The sequence below is a fragment of the Microcaecilia unicolor genome, chromosome 6 (assembly GCF_901765095.1).
Source record: "Microcaecilia unicolor chromosome 6, aMicUni1.1, whole genome shotgun sequence".
NCBI lineage: Eukaryota > Metazoa > Chordata > Amphibia > Gymnophiona > Siphonopidae > Microcaecilia > Microcaecilia unicolor.
In genome coordinates this window covers 286,185,431-286,203,736 of record NC_044036.1, presented here as the reverse complement: position 1 = coordinate 286,203,736, position 18,306 = coordinate 286,185,431, and the positions used below count along the sequence as shown (strand labels likewise).

The following is an 18,306-nucleotide window of genomic DNA, read 5'->3' as shown; positions in this document are numbered from 1 at the left end:
TTGCTATTGCTCCTTTGGGGATACGGCAGAGGAAACTGCCTTGCTATCGCTGCTTTGGGGATACGGCAGAGGAAACAGCCTTGCTATCGCTGCTTTGGGGACATGGCAGAGGAAACAGCCTTACTATCGCTGCTTTGGGGACACAGCAGAGGAAACAGCCTTGCTATCGCTGCTTGCGGGGATGCGGCAGAGGAAACAGCCTTGCTATCGCTGCTTTGGGGATACGGCAGAGGAAACAGCCTTACTATCGCTGCTTTGGGGACACGGCAAAGGAAACAGCCTTACTATCACTGCTTTGGGGATACAGCAGAGGAAACAGCCTTGCTATCGCTGCTTTGGGGATACAGCAGAGGAAACAGCCTTGCTATCGCTGCTTTGGGGATACGGCAGAGGAAACTGCCTTGCTATCGCTGCTTTGGGGATACGGCAGAGGAAACAGCCTTGCTATCGCTGCTTTGGGGACATGGCAGAGGAAACAGCCTTACTATCGCTGCTTTGGGGACACAGCAGAGGAAACAGCCTTGCTATCGCTGCTTTGGGGATACGGCAGAGGAAACAGCCTTGCTATCGCTGCTTTGGGGACACGGCAGAGGAAACAGCCTTGCTATCGCTGCTTTGGGGGACACGGCAGAGGAAACAGCCTTGCTATCGCTGCTTTGGGGATACGGCAGAGGAAACAGCCTTGCTATCGCTGCTTTGGGGATACGGCAGAGGAAACTGCCTTGCTATCGCTGCTTTGGGGATACGGCAGAGGAAACTGCCTTGCTATCGCTGCTTTGGGGATATGGCAGAGGAAACAGCCTTGCTATCGCTGCTTTGGGGACACGGCAGAGGAAACAGCCTTGCTATCGCTGCTTTGGGGATACGGCAGAGGAAACAGCCTTGCTATCGCTGCTTTGGGGATACGGCAGAGGAAACAGCCTTGCTATCGCTGCTTGCGGGGCTGCAGCAGAGGAAATGGCCTTACTATCGCTGCTTTGGGGACACGGCAGAGGAAACAGCCCTGCTATCGCTGCTTTGGGGACATGGCAGAGGAAACAGCCTTGCTATCGCTACTTGCGGGGATGCAGCAGAGGAAACGGCCTTACTATCGCTGCTTGCGGGGACACCGCAGAGGAAACAGCCTTGCTATAGCTGCTTGGAAATACAAAGTACAAGAAATACTGTACTTTACTTTTTTTAAAAACAGTACTTTTTGATTAGAACTACTGTATTTTGTACTTTTTTCTGCAAACATATTGAAAATAAAACTAATGTTTAATATGCAATGCTGTAATCTTATTTTCTTTACAGGAATTTGATATGTCCAGTTATCTGGATTTATGATTATCTGGACCACCCTCTGCAGAGGATAGTCAGAATAATCGGCGTTCTACTGTAATAATAATTCAAGTAAACTACACACTGAAAATAAGAAACAGAAGCTAGGAAGCTATCAGCATATGGAAGTTACATACCCATGATGTACAGCATGGTGCTAATAAGGGGAATCAGGGTGATGTAGTTGATAGGCTCGGTAGGATCGCTGGAGAGGCTCAGCAAGGTTCCATTAGTGTTATTTGTGGCTGAGGTATTGTGAGAGAGGACAACTGTGAAATGGACATACAGCCCTGTGGTAAGAGTGGAAACGAACATGATAGAGCCTGTACAAACAGAAAGAGAAAAATGAGTTGAAGGCTGCAGGTAGAGTTAGTAGTTTTGACTAGGTTTTGATTTGCACATCATCACCCCAGATTCTATATATGGCACGTGAGTGCAATTTAATTGAGTAATGAGCCAATTAGTGCTAATAACGAGGCTAACAATTATTGGTGCTAATTGGCAACAATTTGGATTTGCGCTCACATCTCACTAAGTGCTATTTTATCAAAATGCACACACAAATTTTTTAGCATGCAACTGGAAAGGGGGTGTAGCTATGGGAGGGGCTTGGGTGGGTCAGAGGCGTTCACTAAAGATGTGTGCAGCATAATAGAATTCGGGGAATCCGTGCATAATTTACGTGTGAGGTTTTACACCAGGTTTCAGTAGGTGTAAAATGATAGTGGGGATGGGACGACTTTCCTACGAAGAGAGGCTGAGAAGGCTAGGGCTTTTCAGCTTGGAGAAGAGACGGCTGAGGGGAGATATGATAGAAGTGTATAAAATAATGAGTGGAATGGATCGGGTGGATGTGAAGCGACTGTTCACGCTATCCAAAAATACTAGGACTAGAGGGCATGAGTTGAAGCTACAGTGTGGTAAATTTAAAACGAATCGGAGAAAATTTTTCTTCACCCAACGTGTAATTAGACTCTGGAATTCATTGCCGGAGAACGTGGTACGGGCGGTTAGCTTGACGGAGTTTAAAAAGGGGTTAGATAGATTCCTAAAGGACAAGTCCATAGACCGCTATTAAATGGACTTGGAAAAATTCCGCATTTTTAGGTATAACTTGTCTGGAATGTTTTTATGTTTGGGGAGCGTGCCAGGTGCCCTTGACCTGGATTGGCCACTGTCGGTGACAGGATGCTGGGCTAGATGGACCTTTGGTCTTTCCCAGTATGGCACTACTTATGTACTTATGTACTTATATGTGCTATTCTATAAATGGCAGTCCAGGATCCTGCCCAACTTAGAATGTCACAAATGGATGTCTATCTCACATGTATTTTAGAACAGGATACATTTAGAGGGGCATTTTCGAACAGGGACGACCATCTCTAAGGGCGCCCAACTCTAAGGATGGTGCCGTGAAGGGGCAGGGCAATGCGTATTATCAAAACAAGATGGATGTCCATCTTTCGTTCCGATAATACGGTCGGGGACGCCCAAATCTTGACATTTAGGTTGACCTTAGAGATGGTCGTCCTGGGTTTTCGGCGATAATGGAAACCAAAGACGTCTATCTTAAAAACGTCCAAATCCAAGCCCTTTGGTCGTGGGAGGAGCCAGCATTTGTAGTGCACTGGTCCCCCTCACCTGCCAGGGGCACTGCAGTGGACTTCACAAATTGCTCCCAGGTGCATAGCTCCCTTATCTTTGGTGCTGAGCCCCCCAAACCCTTCCCCCAGGTCCGCTGGCCTGAAGTACACTGCACCCACTACAACTGCTCCAGGGACCTGTATACTGCTGCGATGGACCGGAGTATGGCATTTGAGGCTGGCTTAGAGGCTGGCAAAGTATTTTTAAACTTGTTTTTTATGGTGGGAGGGGGTTAGTGACCACTGGGGGAGTAAGGGGAGGTCATCCCCGATTCCCTTCGGTGGTCATCTGGTCAGTCGGGGCACCTTTTTGAGGCTTGGTCGTGAAAAAAAATGGACCAAGTAAAGTCGGCCAAGTGCTCGTCAGGGACGCCCTTCTTTTTTCTATTATCGGCCAAGGATGACCATCTAATCACGCCCCAGTCCCGCCTTCGCTACCCTGCCGACCCCCCCCCCCCCCCTCCCGTGAACTTTGGTCGTCCCCGCGACGGAAAGCAGTCGAGGGTGTCAAAAAATCGGCTTTTGATTATGCCAATTTGGATGACCTTGCAAGAAGGACGCCCATCTCCCGATTTGTGTCGAAAGATGGGCATCCTTCTCTTTCGAAAATAAGCGTGTTAGGATACATCCTGTTCTTAAAATACATGTGAAATGGACATGTGCTGGAAATGTCCAGCAGCATGAACATCCATTTTACAAACTGAAACATCCAAATTATGAACAGGGGAAACAAAGGGTATGGACATCATTATGGCAGCATAGGAACATCCATTCTATAAAATGGCTATACAGCCACTCATACAGAGCAGAGGGGTAGCCTAATGGTTAGATCAGTGGGCTTAGAATCAGGATACCCTGGTTCAGATTCCACTTCAGCTGGTTTTGATTTTTTTTTCTAATTTTGAGTCCTCTAGGAACAGAAAAAAAAATCTGTACCTGAATGTACACCAGGGGTGTAGCTACCATTCAGCTTTCGCAGTTCAATCTATCACTGTCTTTCAATATGGTGGATCATGATGTTTTATTGGCCTTATTGATGGGACTAGGGAGAGAAGGAACTGTACTAAAATGGTTTCAGAGCTTACTTCAAGTCCGTTCATATGCAATGAAGGTACATGGTCATCTTTTTCAATTTTTAGTTTCTAAATGTGGTGTCCTTCAAGGATCACTGCTGTCCCTTGTGATTTTCAATATTTTTATGAGTACTCTTAGTTCAGTGGTATTGGATAAGGGTAAATATTTATATTCTTAAGCAGATAATATATTTATCCTTCAGAAGGTGAATTCAGATACATGTGTCAGTCTTAAACATCACTTCTTGTATTTCTAAGATTCAATCATGGGCGGACAGATTTTGATTGAAGCTTAATTCTTCTAAGACCAGGCTCCTGTGGTTAGAAACACCAATTCCATCTTTTTCTCCTTCCTTTTGAAGGAACCTCAAAAGTTCTGAGAGTTATTCTGGATTCTCTTCTTACTTTTCATCCTTATGTAAATAATGTTGTACAAAAGTGTTTTCTCAGATTGAGGCAATCAAGATTAGTGCAAACATGTTTTGAACAGCATCACTTTGCAATGTAATGCCAATTTTTAAAAACAGTTCCAGGGGGGATCTGGGAAATTACAGACTAGTAAACCTGATTTTAGTGCCAGGCAAAATAGCGGAAACTATTATAAAGAATAAAATTATGGAATACATAGACAAACATGTTTAATGGGATAGAGTCAGCATGGGTTCAGACAAAGGAAAGTCTTGCCTCACCAATTTGCTTCATTTCTTTGAAGGTGTGAATAAACATGTGGATAATGGTAAACTGGTTGATGTAGTGTATCTAGATTTTCAGAAAGCTTTGACAAAGTTCCTCATGAGAGACTCCTGAAAAAATTAAAAAGTCATGGGATAGGAGGCAATGTCCTTCTGTGGATTATGAATTGGCTTTTGGACAGAAAACTGAGGATAGGGTTAAATGGGTATTTTTCTCAATGGAGGAGGGTAAATAATGGAATAGTGCAGAGATCTGTACTGGGATCGGTGCTATTTAACATATTTATAAATGATCTGAAAATCGGAACGACGAGTGAGGTGATTAAATTTGCAGATGACACAAAACTATTCAAAGTTGCCAAAACATGTGGATTGTGAAACATTGCAGGAAGACCTTAGGAAACTGACTGGGCAGATGAAATTTAATGTGGACAAATGCAAAGTGAGGCACATTGGGAAGAATAATCCAAATAATCACTCAAGGAAAAGATCTAGGTGTTACAGTAGACAATATGCTGAAATCTTCTGCCCACTGTGCAGTGGTGGCCAAAAAAAGCAAACAGCATAGACCAAGAATATTGTAATGCCTCTGTATCACTCCAAGGTGCTACATCACCTTGAGTATTGCATTCAGTTCTGGTCACCGTGCCTCAAAAAAGATACAGCGGAATTAGAAAAGGTTCAAAGAAGAGTGACCAAAATGATAAAGGGGATGGAACTTCTCCCATATGAGGAAAGGCTAAAGAGGTTAGGGTTCTTTAGCGTGGAAAAGAGACGGCTGAGGGGGGATATGATTGAGGTCTATAAAATCCTGAGTGGTGTAGAATGGGTATAAGTTGAATTGATTTTTCAAAAAGGACAAAGACCAGGGGACACTCAATGAAATTACACTGGAATACTTTTAAAACAAATAGGAGGAAATATTTCTTCACTCAAAGAATAGTTAAGCCCAGGAACTTGTTGCTGGAAGATGTGGTAACAGCGGTTAGCGTATTTGTTTTTTTTAAAAAAAGGTTTGGACAAGTTCCTGAAGGAAAAGTCTATAATCTGTTATTGAGACGGACATGGGGGAAGCCACTGCTTCCCCGGGATTGGTAGCATGGAATGTTGCTACTAATTTGGTTTCTGTCAGGTACTTGTGATCTGGACTGGCCACTGTTGGAAGCTGTTAGAAGCAGGATACTGGACTAGATGGACCACTGGTCTGACCCAGTAAGGCTATTCCTATGTTCTTATCTTCTTAAAATGCCCAGGGCCACCCTGTGATAGGGGAGGGGGAAGGTGCACATTCCTTCCCCCTCCCAATCCCCAGGTCTGACATTGCAGCAGCTCCCCCATCCCTCCCAGCATTGCTTCCAGCTCCTGCTCACTGGTCCTTCACATGTGATAAAAAGAGTGTTGAAACCTGCCTTTCTGCTGTGTCCTGCCCACAGGAAGTTGCATCATAAGGTGGGATGCGCACAGGAAAGGCCCCTCCAGCCAGAGAGGTAGGTTTTGGCGTTCTCTCTGGCAAGGGTGAGGAGAGCTGGAGTGACACTGGACCCACATGGCTGCGGTAGGGGGAGGGATAGGAAGGGAGAGCACAGGGTGGAAGCAGGGGATATAGAAATGCCAATTCAGTCCTAGTTACGCTACTGGTGTACACCACTGCATTAACCTTCAGGTCTGCACGTGTCTTATATATTTAAGTACAGTAGGTATTTTTCTGTCCCTGGTGGGCTCACAAAAAAAAAAAAGATGACGTGGGATTTGGACCTGGGTCCCTTGGGTCTTAGACTACTGAACTAGGTTATTTCTCAGACCTGTGCACTGCTTTGTTAAGAATGTCCATACCCGAAGCTGTCATAGCATCTGGTATCCCCTGCTGGTTTCACATCCAGGGGAGAGGGATGGGGACAGAAACCACTGGGAGGTTAAGGAGGTGTTGTGCCTTAATCCCTCCAGTGGACAGCTACTTAATCAGAGCACCTTTCTGTAACCTGGACATGACAAATCACAGGTCTAAATAACAATGAACATCTTTTTAGACATGGAGGTCTCTTCTCCTTCTGTGATTGGAGTTGGTCGTCCATATTTTGGACCCACCTTAGTCCCACTCAAAACATGCCCAGACCACACCCCCTTGCCATATGAACGTGCTGCAGTGTTAGACATCTATAATCCTGCTTTGTAAAACTGGGATTTGGATGTCCATGCAACGTGGATGCCTAAATGCCAGTTTTTAGACACCCAAAACTAGAGCTTCTAAGATAACTACCCTATCCTAGAAGCAAAGAATCCCATTTCTTCCAACAGACTCCTGCATCAACCAAAAGGGACAATGTGTGGCCTCCTACCCAGTACTAGGGTACCCTATTGGGAGTAGGTGTGACCAAATCATTAGAGCTGAGGAATTTATGAGTCCTGATTGTCTGCTCTGCCTTTAAATTCTGATGTTCTACTCACCTGACACAAAGAGGAGACACTTCCTGCCTGCCTTGTCCATGGAAACAGCTGCAATGCTGACAGAGACCAGTCGCACTGCTCCAACAAGGGCAGCATCAAATTTCCCCTTCTACAGCAGGGAGATAAGAAAACAAAGGAGAAAGCTCATCCTCACAATAAACACGGGGAAGAATTTAAACATATTCCCCTGGATTCTATACAGGTCACCCAAAGCTGGTCACTTAGGCCAGATGCATATGCAAATTAATTAATCAGGCATCAACAATCGATAATTGATGTTAATTGGCACCAATATGGAGTTACATATGTATCTGCCCTAGGCGCTATTCAATAACATCATAGCCTAAGCATGTGGCTCCAACGTGGCATGGCTATGGGAGAAGCATGGGAGGTTCCCAGAAGTTAGGTACGATGTTATTGAATACTATAAAATACACACCCAACTGCCGTAAATTGGGTGCCAGCATTTACACGTTTTGGGAAGCGTAAATGCTGGTGCCCAAACTTAGGTGCAAAACCTGTGCTAAGCTAGTCTCTAACTATATAAATAACAAGTGACCGACTCACCCGCAAATGCACAGTAGAGACTTCCCTCTCTGTCCCTCCCCCACGTCAAGACATGATGACATCAGAGGGCAGAACAGAGAGGGAAAGGAACACTACGCTGAGGACCTGGAACATGGAAGGGGAGGGAGGGAACTGCTGAGGTCGCTACTGCTCCCTCCCCCCCCGAGGTTGCCACTGGCCCCCCTCCACCCAGGCTGGGCCCTCTCCTTTCCACTGAATTTACAGCACTTCACCTCCGAAAGCGCAGCAGGCATATCGCCTCCCGTCAGCCTTCCTTCCCTCCCTGTGTCCCACCCTCACTGACGTTACGTCACACGAGGGCGGGACACAGGGAGGAAAGGAAGGCTGAAGGGAGGTGATCTGCTACTGCCCGCTGCGGTTTCGGAGGTGAGGCGCTGTAAGTTCAATGGAGAGGAGAGGGCCCAGCGGGTGGAGGGGGGCTGGCGGCGACCTCGGGGGGGAGGGGCGGCTGCGACCTCGGGGGGGGTAGGGAGGGAAGGGCAGGGCAGGAGAAATGCTGGACATGGATGGAGGTGAGGGAAGGAGAAATGCTGGACATGCATGGAGGTGAGCGAAGACAGGAAGATGCACATGGATGGAGGGGAGGGGAGAGAGGAGAGGGACGGGGATAGAGGAAAGTAACTGGATATGAATGAGAGGGGAGGACAGGGGGTAAAGGAGAATCGCTGGCCATGGGTGGGGAGGGCAGGGGAGAGAGGACAGCTGCTGGACATAGATGGATGGAGGGAAGGGCAGGAGAAATGCTGGACATGGATGGAGGTGAGGGAAGACAGGAAGGAGATGCACATGGATGAAAGGGAGGGGAGAGGGCAGGGGACAGAGGAAAATCACTGGATGTGAATGAGAGGGGAGGACAGGGGGCAACGGAGAATCACTGGGCATGGGTGGGGAGGGCAGGGAACAGAGGAGAGCTGCTGGACATAGATGGGTGGAGGGGAGGGCAGGAGAAATGCTGAACGCGTACTGTACACATCAACTCTAATTTTCTTCTTCCGCTCTTCCATTACATTTTTCCAAACAAAAATCTCGCCCGTTTTAAAGGGCTTAACGGCTAGTATTCTATAAAGGGTACTCTGTGCGAAGCGGCCTTTATAGAATACCAACTTAACCGGGATCTTCCCAGCAACTAACTGTGGGTGCCATTTATTGAATCCAGCCCATTGTCTTCAATGCAGCAGGTGTACTTCCCATTCTGTTTGAGAATGAGATTAAGAACCTCCGTCAATTTGGAACTGCAGTCAAGAGACTATACAAGTCACTTTCTCTAAGGATAAGCATGGTGCAAATAGTTACGATGATGAGTCTTTGATGCCTTCTTTGAACATTTACAGAAGAATGAAATGAAGACTTAAGAGTAGCCATTGCTGTTTCCAAGAGTCTAGAATTCCCAGAATGCACTGCAGGTGAGGTGACATGAAAGGTGCAGTAATAAGGCACAATAAGTTGAAATCTTGGAAAGCAATGAGTAAAGAACACAATTTAACAGCCTCTGATGGCTATAAGAACAAGGACTGCACCCTTTGTTGTGCCACCCTCCTAGGAAATACAAAGCATTCACTTACTAAAATGACAGCTGTTTGATTAAAAATGGATTCCAGATAGACCAGAATTGGGGTGACTCCGGAGAGCTGCTGAAGGAACCTCATCCCTACTGCAATCAGGATGGGTTTGTAATAGTATGGGTCTGCAATCTCTACCCAGGAAATCCTTGAATTCTAGATGCACAAAGAAAGAGGAAGCTTAGTGTACTGCAGAACAACATAAGTCATCTCATCTTGCAGGCCCTTGTACATTTTTCGTCCCCAGTTGCATTTAGAGTGTGTTCAAGATTCAGCACGGCAATAAAATTCACTTTACAAGATAAAGTATGTTAAAAGCTGTACTTTTGGTACCAGGCCAGCTAAAAGTTACTTCTTAGAACCTAACCCTGTACATTTTCTGAAGCCAGTAAACAGAAATGGTTTTGATCTCCACACTTTTCACCCCCCTTCTCTCAAAGCACTGAGTGACAAGATATCGCCTCTTTATTTGCACTTTCTAATGTTACAAGTATGTTTAAATGGCAAATATTACAGGACCAAGTCATACAGCCAGATCTTTGTAAGTCATTTTCCCTGTGCAGTCCCTGCCTGCCTTTCTTCTCCTAGCTTTCCTCTATTGGCTTCTTGTTAAATTGTGTGCAGTTCTTCCAACTTCTGGTACTTCTTTATCTTTACGTTTACTTTATTAGGGTGTTGATAGAATAACCCAAATGGAATGAACCTGATTGGGGCACTTTCTGGAGGGTGAACAATACACAGTGAAGTAGGGTGACCCAATTTTTCCCATCCTTAGCAACAAACCAATATCTGCTTAAGGATTTTGATGAAGCGCTCAACAGATGGTATACAGAGGTCTTTGCTTTCAACAAGGTGCATACTTGTTTCATGACACGCGACACAAAAGGCATCCCTTGGTCTCCCACAAAGCATTCACTACAGTGGTGGTTTTCATATTACAAAAGAGAAACAGGAGAAAAATAAAAATGCTCCACAGAGAACAGAGACAGCAAAGAGCAGAGACGGCCAAGAAGATAATGATGTCAATGGAGCCACACTCAGGTTAATAAAATATCGATGACCTAACAAGGCCGTGTTTTGGCAAGTGCATGCATAAGAGGTCTTAGATTTCCATTGTAAGTACACTCAATGGACCTGATATTTAAAGCGATTTAACAGGGCAGCAGAGGCTCCTGCCCAGTTAAATTTCTTCTGGCCTCCAAGTTGTGATATTCAGCAGAACCTAACTGACAGTGCCACTGAATATCACCACAGACCACCCCTGCACCGTCGAGTTAGTGCCAGGCAGTCTGTAAGCAGAGCATGGGAGGACCTGGGACCTAACTGGTTAGCAGCCATATTCAGACTGCTAACTGGTTAGATAAGTGACTAAAGTTAGGATAACAAAAAGACCGTCCTAACTTTAGCCACAAAGCTAACTGGGCACCTGTCTGAATACTGGCCAGTGCTTGGTTAGCTTCCAGGTTGCAGCACTAGTTGTCCTGCTGCTCCCACCCTCTCCCCGATCCCAATCCCTCCTCCCTCCCACCCTGCACATGTTTAAAAGCTAAGGCCGCCCCCCCCCCCCCCCCCACACACACACACTCTGTAGGCCTCTGGCCCTACTTGTAAATACCTGGTGGTCCAGTGGAGTCATATGAGCAGGAGCGATGCCCACTCACTCCTGCCCATTGTGGCAGCCAGTATAAAATGGCTGCTGGGACCTCTAGTGGAAGTCTCGTGATACTACTTTACTCCATTTTACAAAGCTGCGCTAGTGGCTACTGGTGCGGTAATGTCGACATAGCTACGACGTGGCATCTGCTAGTGTGGCTTTGTAAAAGGGGACAGGGTGTTCGTTGTATCCAGACAGCCCTGAATCTGGGATAATCCTGACCCAGGACAACCGTGTAGGGAAGCCAAGGTAAAACTCCAACTTCCAACTGGGCTTGTTGTTAAAGGAGAATTGGTAACTTCCTGTACATTCCTTCACACCCCAATTCGAACAATAAATTTGGCATCGTAGTGCTTCACAAAATTAATATAAAGCAGGCTGAAAGACAAGCTAAACCAGTTAGTCTACATAAATAACACAAAAGAGGGGAAGTACTGTGCACCTCCCCTCTTTTGTGGTAGACTAACACAAAGTATTGTTGTACTGTGCACTTCCCCTCTTTTAAATAACACACAGTACAACAATATTATTTAATAATGAAATAATATTTACATAAACTAGACAAACAACAAGGAGAGGAGACAGAAGCTGGCTCAGATGTCAGGCACTGAACCTACAAGAAAAAAACCTCCTAATCGCCAAGACTATCCCACTCTAATTTAATTTTTGTTACATTTGTACCCCGCACTTTCCCACTCATGGCAGGCTCAATGCGGCTTACATGGGGCAATGGAGGGTTAAATGACTTGCCCAGAGTCATAAGGAGCTGCCTGTGCCTGAAGTGGGAATTGAACTCAGTTCCTCAGGACCAAAGTCCACCACCCTAACCACTAGGCCACTCCTCCAACATTCCAAGTTGAAAACTTACCTCTTCCAACTTGACTGGCCCTATGCCTAAATTCTGCTTTTGATACCTTCCCCACTTTCACTTGTACTGCACTGCATCTTTACTTGGACAAAATGAAATGCCCGGGGTAGGGTACCATATAAAACCACACATGGGCTGGCATCCTTTGTAATCCAGTTCCTGGCTTCTAAATCCCCTGTGCTTTTACTGCATTGAGTACTCTTTTGATGATGTATTGCAGATGAAGGAAACAGGCCCCCAGCTCCCATACCTGTTTCCTCAGACTATCTTTGATCCTCTCATACTCCCCATGGTACTCCGTGTCCTTCCCTCGCAACCAGGCCAGTGCCCTCAGGGCTTTCTCATCCTTGCCCTTAGACATTAGGAAGCGAGGGGAGTCAGGCATGAAACACAGCAGGATGAGCATGATGGTGACTGGCACCTCCCCAGCCACTGCCAGCCAGCGCCAGGGCAGAAGAAGAGCTGCAGAAACAGAGAGGAGAGAAGGGAACGTGTTACAGTGCAGTATGAACTTGAATGTATATGACAGCGGCTGCAGTATGATGGATCTAAATCAGGTGTGAGGAGGAAATAGGGTCATGTAGTCCTGGACACTTGGTGTGTATACTTACCAAGTGCATACAGAGAGAGGGATCCAAAGACTGCCATGATCTGGGGGCAAGCTCCCAGAGCTCCCCTGACTCCAGAATGGGAGATTTCTGACACATATACCTGCAAGGAGAAAAATAATCAAAGTGGGGAAGACACCTGTCTCCCTATTGCTGCCAAACTCTGCAAAGTCTTTCCAGAAATTTACCAGTAAACTTGACATGGGTACACAACAGACAGAGCTTTTAACATAACTTCCCATGAAATGGATTAAATGCCATGATTTTATGAATGCGTAAAGGACCGGAAGGAGGTAGTGAGTTGAATGGTACATCTTAAAACTGTAATAAGATCACTAGTGATGGTGCATAGCTGGATCACCGGAACACACAAGGAACCTTCTTTGACCCTAACCTTTTTCAATATACCAATGTCACTGGTCCGTTCCTTTTGATGTTTGGGCATACTAATTGATTCTACATTGTCTTTTGAAACTCGGGTTTCCCAGGTAGTGCGAAAGGGTTTCTTTTGGCTCTGTTGTATCTGTTCTGTTCGTAAATATCTTGACTTTCCTTCTCTGCATCATCTCTAGATTAGACTACTGTAATACTGTATATGCTGATATTTCTCAAGTTCAACTTTGGCGACTTGAAACTCTTCAAAATTCAGCAATACGCCTCTTATTTCAGGCAAAGAAACATGATCACCTTATCCCACTATTCTTGCAGCTACACTGGTTGCCGGTAAAATTTATATACTTGTCATAACTCACAAGGCACTACGGGATCTCCTCTTTATCTTTCATCACTGACTACCCCTTACACCCCATTTCATTCCCTGCGTTCACTCAATGCCCATCGGCTAGTGTTACCCTCGCCCAAGTTCACTCACTATGAATCAACCAGATCACCCGTGTTCTTTTTTTCTGGTGCCTAGTCTCTGGAATAATCTTCCTCCTAGCATCAGAGCAGAACTCTGCCTATAAGATTTAAATTATTATTGAAGACCCAATACTTTCAGCTGATGTTCAACATACCCACTACCTAGATATGTCAGCAGCAGCCTGCATGATCACACTGAGATACAGCTTTTTGTCTTGAATCTTAATTTTGGGGGTTTTTTTTGGCTTATGACTAAAGTATGAATGAGGTTTTTTCCTATATTAATTGGGGTTCTTTTTCTTATTCTCTTTCTGATTTTATTGTTGTAAACTGCCTTGACCTTTCATTAGCAAACGTGATATTTCAACAGGAGGTAGTGAATTGGAATTAATGGTACAGCTTCAAATTTTAGTGAGGGCATTAGTGATGGTGCATAGGAATTGGAAGGAAGCAATGACTTAATTAATGGTACATCTTAGAAATTTATGAAGGAGAGGATTTGATAGGGGGCAGTGAGCTAGAATTAATGGTAGAGGGTTCTTTTACTAAGCCACAGCAAAAGGTGGCCTGCAGTAGTGTGGGTGCATGTTTTTGGCATGCGCCAGGCCGGTTTTTACTGCATCTGGGAAAAAATAGGCCGGGAAAAGGGCCTGCAGTACAACTGAAACCAGCGTGTGTCTATTTAAGGCCTGAGCCCTTAACACCAGCCACTGATCTAGCGGTAAGGGCTCACGTGCTACATGCATGGTGACCGGCTGGTGCACACCAACTGCCGATTAATGCTGGAAACACTATGTGAGGTAGAAATAAAAAGAAGTTGTTCCAGCAGTATGGGCACTCGCCAAATCTGAAATTAGCCTGGCGATCGTCTCATTTTGGCACGCACTGCATGCGAGTAGAGCCTACCATCCTTTGTAAAAGGGCCCCTTAACGAGGTCACTAGTGATGATGCAGAGGGCTCGGGAGGAGGCAGTGAGCTAGAGTTAATGGTACATCATCGAATTGTAATAAGATGCCTATTTATGGTGAACAGTGGACTGTCATATTTAATACTTGCAGCAATGATATGGAGTGGTGTTGCTAATGACACCAGGACTGAATCTCTCAGAGTCTGAGATCCATGGGTGACTCTGTTGTTTTCTAAGAAGCTGCTTCCAGTGTATGAGACCTGTATTTTGCCACTGAATATTCTCACCGGGATGGATGCAGCTGTCATTCCTCCGGCGATACCAGTCAGGATGCGTCCCAGGAGAAGCATCCACACTGCCTGGGCACTGGCCATCAGGGTATAGCCCAATGAAGAAGGAACTGCTGAGCACATGATGTTAAGTTTACGCCCCAGACGGTCATTCAGAAACATGGTGACAAGGCCTCCAGCAGCAGCACCAAGAGTGAAAACTGACTGGAATGGAATACAGCACATACAAAAAGAGTATTTATATCAGGAGCAGTACTTTTGAAACATTACACAAAACCTAGTTAGAAAAGAATATCTCACAGCAAAGAGAGGGACACTTTTCCAGTATTTATCCTTCTGTTAGCAATGGGGCCCTGATGGGTGTTCTGGGACTCATAAGAACATAAGCATTGCCATACTGGGACACACCAGTGGTCCATCAAGCCCATATCCTGCTTTCAACAGTGGCTAATCCAGGTCACAAGAATCTGGCAAGATTTTATACTGCTTATCCTAGAAATAAACAGAGGATTTTCCCAAGTCTATCTTAATAATGGCTTATGGACTTTTCTTGTAAGGACGTGGCTAAACCTTTTTTAAACCCTGTTAAGCTAACTGCTTTTACAACATTCTCTGACAATGAATTCTAGAGTAACTACATGTTGAGAGAAGAAATATCTTCTCTGATTTGTTTTAAATTTACTACTTAGTAGCTTTATTGTATGCCCCCAAGTCCTGGTATTTTGGGGCATGTACTTTTCCACTACACTTTTTGTGTGACTATTTCTCTCTTATATCTATTTTAATCCTAATTTTTGACATTCACAAAGGGTTTTGTAATCTGAAATCAGCCACAATGCCTAACCTTCTCCCCTGTGATCACTGCTCTCCATTCTCATGCTTTAAGGACAGTAATGCTGAGCACTGCTGCTCCTCAGGGAAATCTCAGCCAGTCTCTATCTACACTAGAGCTGTACCGAATAGCATATTTTACTATTCGGCCAAATACGAATAATGAAAAATATTATTTAACTGAATATAAATACCAAATATGAATAATAAGCATTGAGCTTTAATATAACAAATAATAAAAGAAGGAATGTGAAATCAGAAATCAACTGTTTATTTCAGTAGGATTTTAGTACAGTAGAGCCCCGGATTATTCGTATTCAAATTTAAATCACTGTTCAGCTGAATACGAATAATGTGTTTGGGACACTATTCAGGGCCAAATCAAATCGAATACCAATATGCAGTACAGCCCTAATCTAAACCCAAACAGCACCAGCCAGAATAACATTTTTAGGATGTCTATGAGGCAGGGGCGTAGCCAGATCTCAGCAGGAAGGGGGTCCAGAGTCCAAGGTGAGGGGCATGTTTTAGCCTCCCCCCGACGCCGCTGACCGCCCGCCACTTTTGACACCCCCCTGTGCCGCCACCCTTCCCATGCCACTTTCGACCCCCCCACCTCCGCCGCCGACCCTCCCCCCCTGCCACCGCCAGGAACCTTTGCTGGTGGGGTTCCCCAACCCCGCCAGACAAAGTCCTCTTCAGCACCGGTCTCCGGCGCATTCGCTGATCTGTTTCTGTGAGTCCTGATGTCAGGGGGGTTGAAAGTGGCTGGGGGGGGGGGGTCGAAAGTAGAGGGGGCCAGGGCTAAATCTGTGGGGGCCCATTCCCCCGTGGCCCCACCTAGCTACGTCCCTGATATGAGGAATGCAATAAAAACAAGGGAAACACAAAGAGCCCGGGGTTCAGTGAACAGAAATGAGATGCGGAACCAGAGCCAGGAAATGCATTCGGCCAGCCCTCCGCCTGTATCCACTTCATTCTTTACTAAAAGGAGACTTTGGGTGGGGTTGAATGGAAGAAATGTCTCTCTCTGCAGTAAACCTGGATAGCACAGGTGATGCCATGAGTTTTTCTTACCCCAAACCACGAGACCTCCTGCATGGACACTTGCAGGTTGGGCTCCTCATGGCGCAGTAAAACAGGGATGACAGGGGAGGTGAACACCAAGGCAAAACCAAAATTAAAATTTCCCAGCACGGCAGCAAATGATGCCAGGAACAGCTTCTTATTGTGGAGAGTTCTGAAAAATGCAGACAGTCAATTAAAAGAATATAAATGGTTGTTGAACCACATCACTTGTATGATTAACAAAGTACTGATCAGGGAGATGAGGGCTTGTCCTATCACTGAGCACATGGCCTCACTTTCCAGCCCCTCTTTTAAGCCCCTATTGACTTATGCAAATGAGGTCCTGCAATAAATATTTCCACATGGCCCCTGAATCCCTTCACTTCCCTGTGGCAGCCCCTGGAGAAGACACAAATAATAGTACTTAAATCAGGAAGTATGGACACCATTTAGCTCCATGAGCTCATGCAATGCCGCTGTCAGAGACCTGTTTAGCGATGCAAGAGGTCCTTGTGCCCTGCAATACAGGCATCTGACTAGTTAAAACCTATGGCTTAATGCTTAATGTTACGTGTATATTTATGAGTTGTTCAAGTGGTGCCACTGAATATGCAGAAAAGCGGTGACCATATTGATGCTCACATGCATACATTTTTCCTTCTTTTCTGCATATATGTTATCACAGAGTGGATACATTTCACCACTCTATATATTTATTAGAATGTATTTATATAACTGTTCTGCTAGCCTCTGGTCCATCCTTAACTCTACCTCTTGGTATATACATAAGTGTTCTGCATAATGTTGTGGGGCAAAGCTTTTTACAAAATGTGTGTGGTTGGCATTGTTGCTAACCACATAAATCTTTTTAAAAGCCAAGTCCTATCTTGCTATCTCTGAATGACTGGCTCCAAGTCTAATCTTGTTTAACGTCCGCTCTGAAATGTCCAGAGTGTTGTAATGTTTCACAGGAAATAGAAAGCAGAAGATAAGACATCATGGAAGAACGCCACAGATTTGACTATAATCTTCCCCTTTCTTCCCTCTACTCAGCCTTAGCACATTGGTGTAACCAAATGGAACTTCTGACCAACAGAGGGACATCTCAGAACCATGCCCCTGCCACACCAAACAGCATGGCTACCTGTGACACTTGGAGTCAGCACCCCATCCATGCCAATGTCTGATGCCAGCTATTAGCTGTATTCGTTAATTTAAGAGTGAATCAATCAATCAATCAATAAATAAATAAATAAATAAAACATTGGTATGGGGAAGAGCTCTCTCATCTCTCACTGAAATATGCTGGAATTCCTCAAAATGGAAAAATAGGGTTTTTTTTCTGTGAAATGAAGGGGAAAATTCTTCCTCTGCAGGATGGAAGTGGCAGCTTCTTCAATCAGGGTAAAATCAATGGGGAAAAGAACATAAGAACAGCTATAGTGGGTCAGAACAAAAGTCCATCATGCCTAGTATCCTGTTCCCAACCGTGGCCACTGGCCAAACCAGGTCATAAATTCCTGGCAGGGTCCCAAAAAGTAGCACAATTCCATGCTACTTACCCCCAAGGAAAATCAATGGCTTTCTCCAGGTCTCCCTTAATAACAGTGTATTGACTTTTTCTCTATAACTTCTCCAATCCTTTTTTAAGCTCAGCTATGCTAGCTGCAATTTCCACATCTTCCAGCAATGAGTTCCAACATTTATCTATACACTGAATGAAAAAAAATATTGTCTCTGATTTGTCTTAAACGTACTATACTTCATGGAATGTCCCTTAGGCTTAGTATTTTTTGAAAAAGTAAACAGTTGATTTACATTTTCCCCTTCTATTTCACTCAGGAGTTTATAGACCTCTATCATAACTCCCCTCAACTGTCTCTTCTCCATGCTAACAA

The 18,306-nt window shown here is 45.0% G+C and overlaps 1 protein-coding gene across 1 annotated transcript in view; it reads right to left on the bottom strand.

The window, feature by feature from the left end:
- Positions 1-18,306, bottom strand: part of SLC2A6 (solute carrier family 2 member 6) — a 38,900-nt gene that overhangs the window by 13,096 nt on the left and 7,498 nt on the right. Inside the window, exons 2-8 of the mRNA XM_030207705.1 lie at positions 16,418-16,580; positions 14,507-14,713; positions 12,454-12,553; positions 12,093-12,304; positions 9,324-9,476; positions 7,174-7,282; positions 1,458-1,643 (exon numbers count right to left, since the gene is read on the bottom strand). Coding sequence (XP_030063565.1) covers positions 1,458-1,643; positions 7,174-7,282; positions 9,324-9,476; positions 12,093-12,304; positions 12,454-12,553; positions 14,507-14,713; positions 16,418-16,580 — 1,130 coding nt within the window. The remainder of the gene's footprint in view (positions 1-1,457; positions 1,644-7,173; positions 7,283-9,323; positions 9,477-12,092; positions 12,305-12,453; positions 12,554-14,506; positions 14,714-16,417; positions 16,581-18,306) is intronic.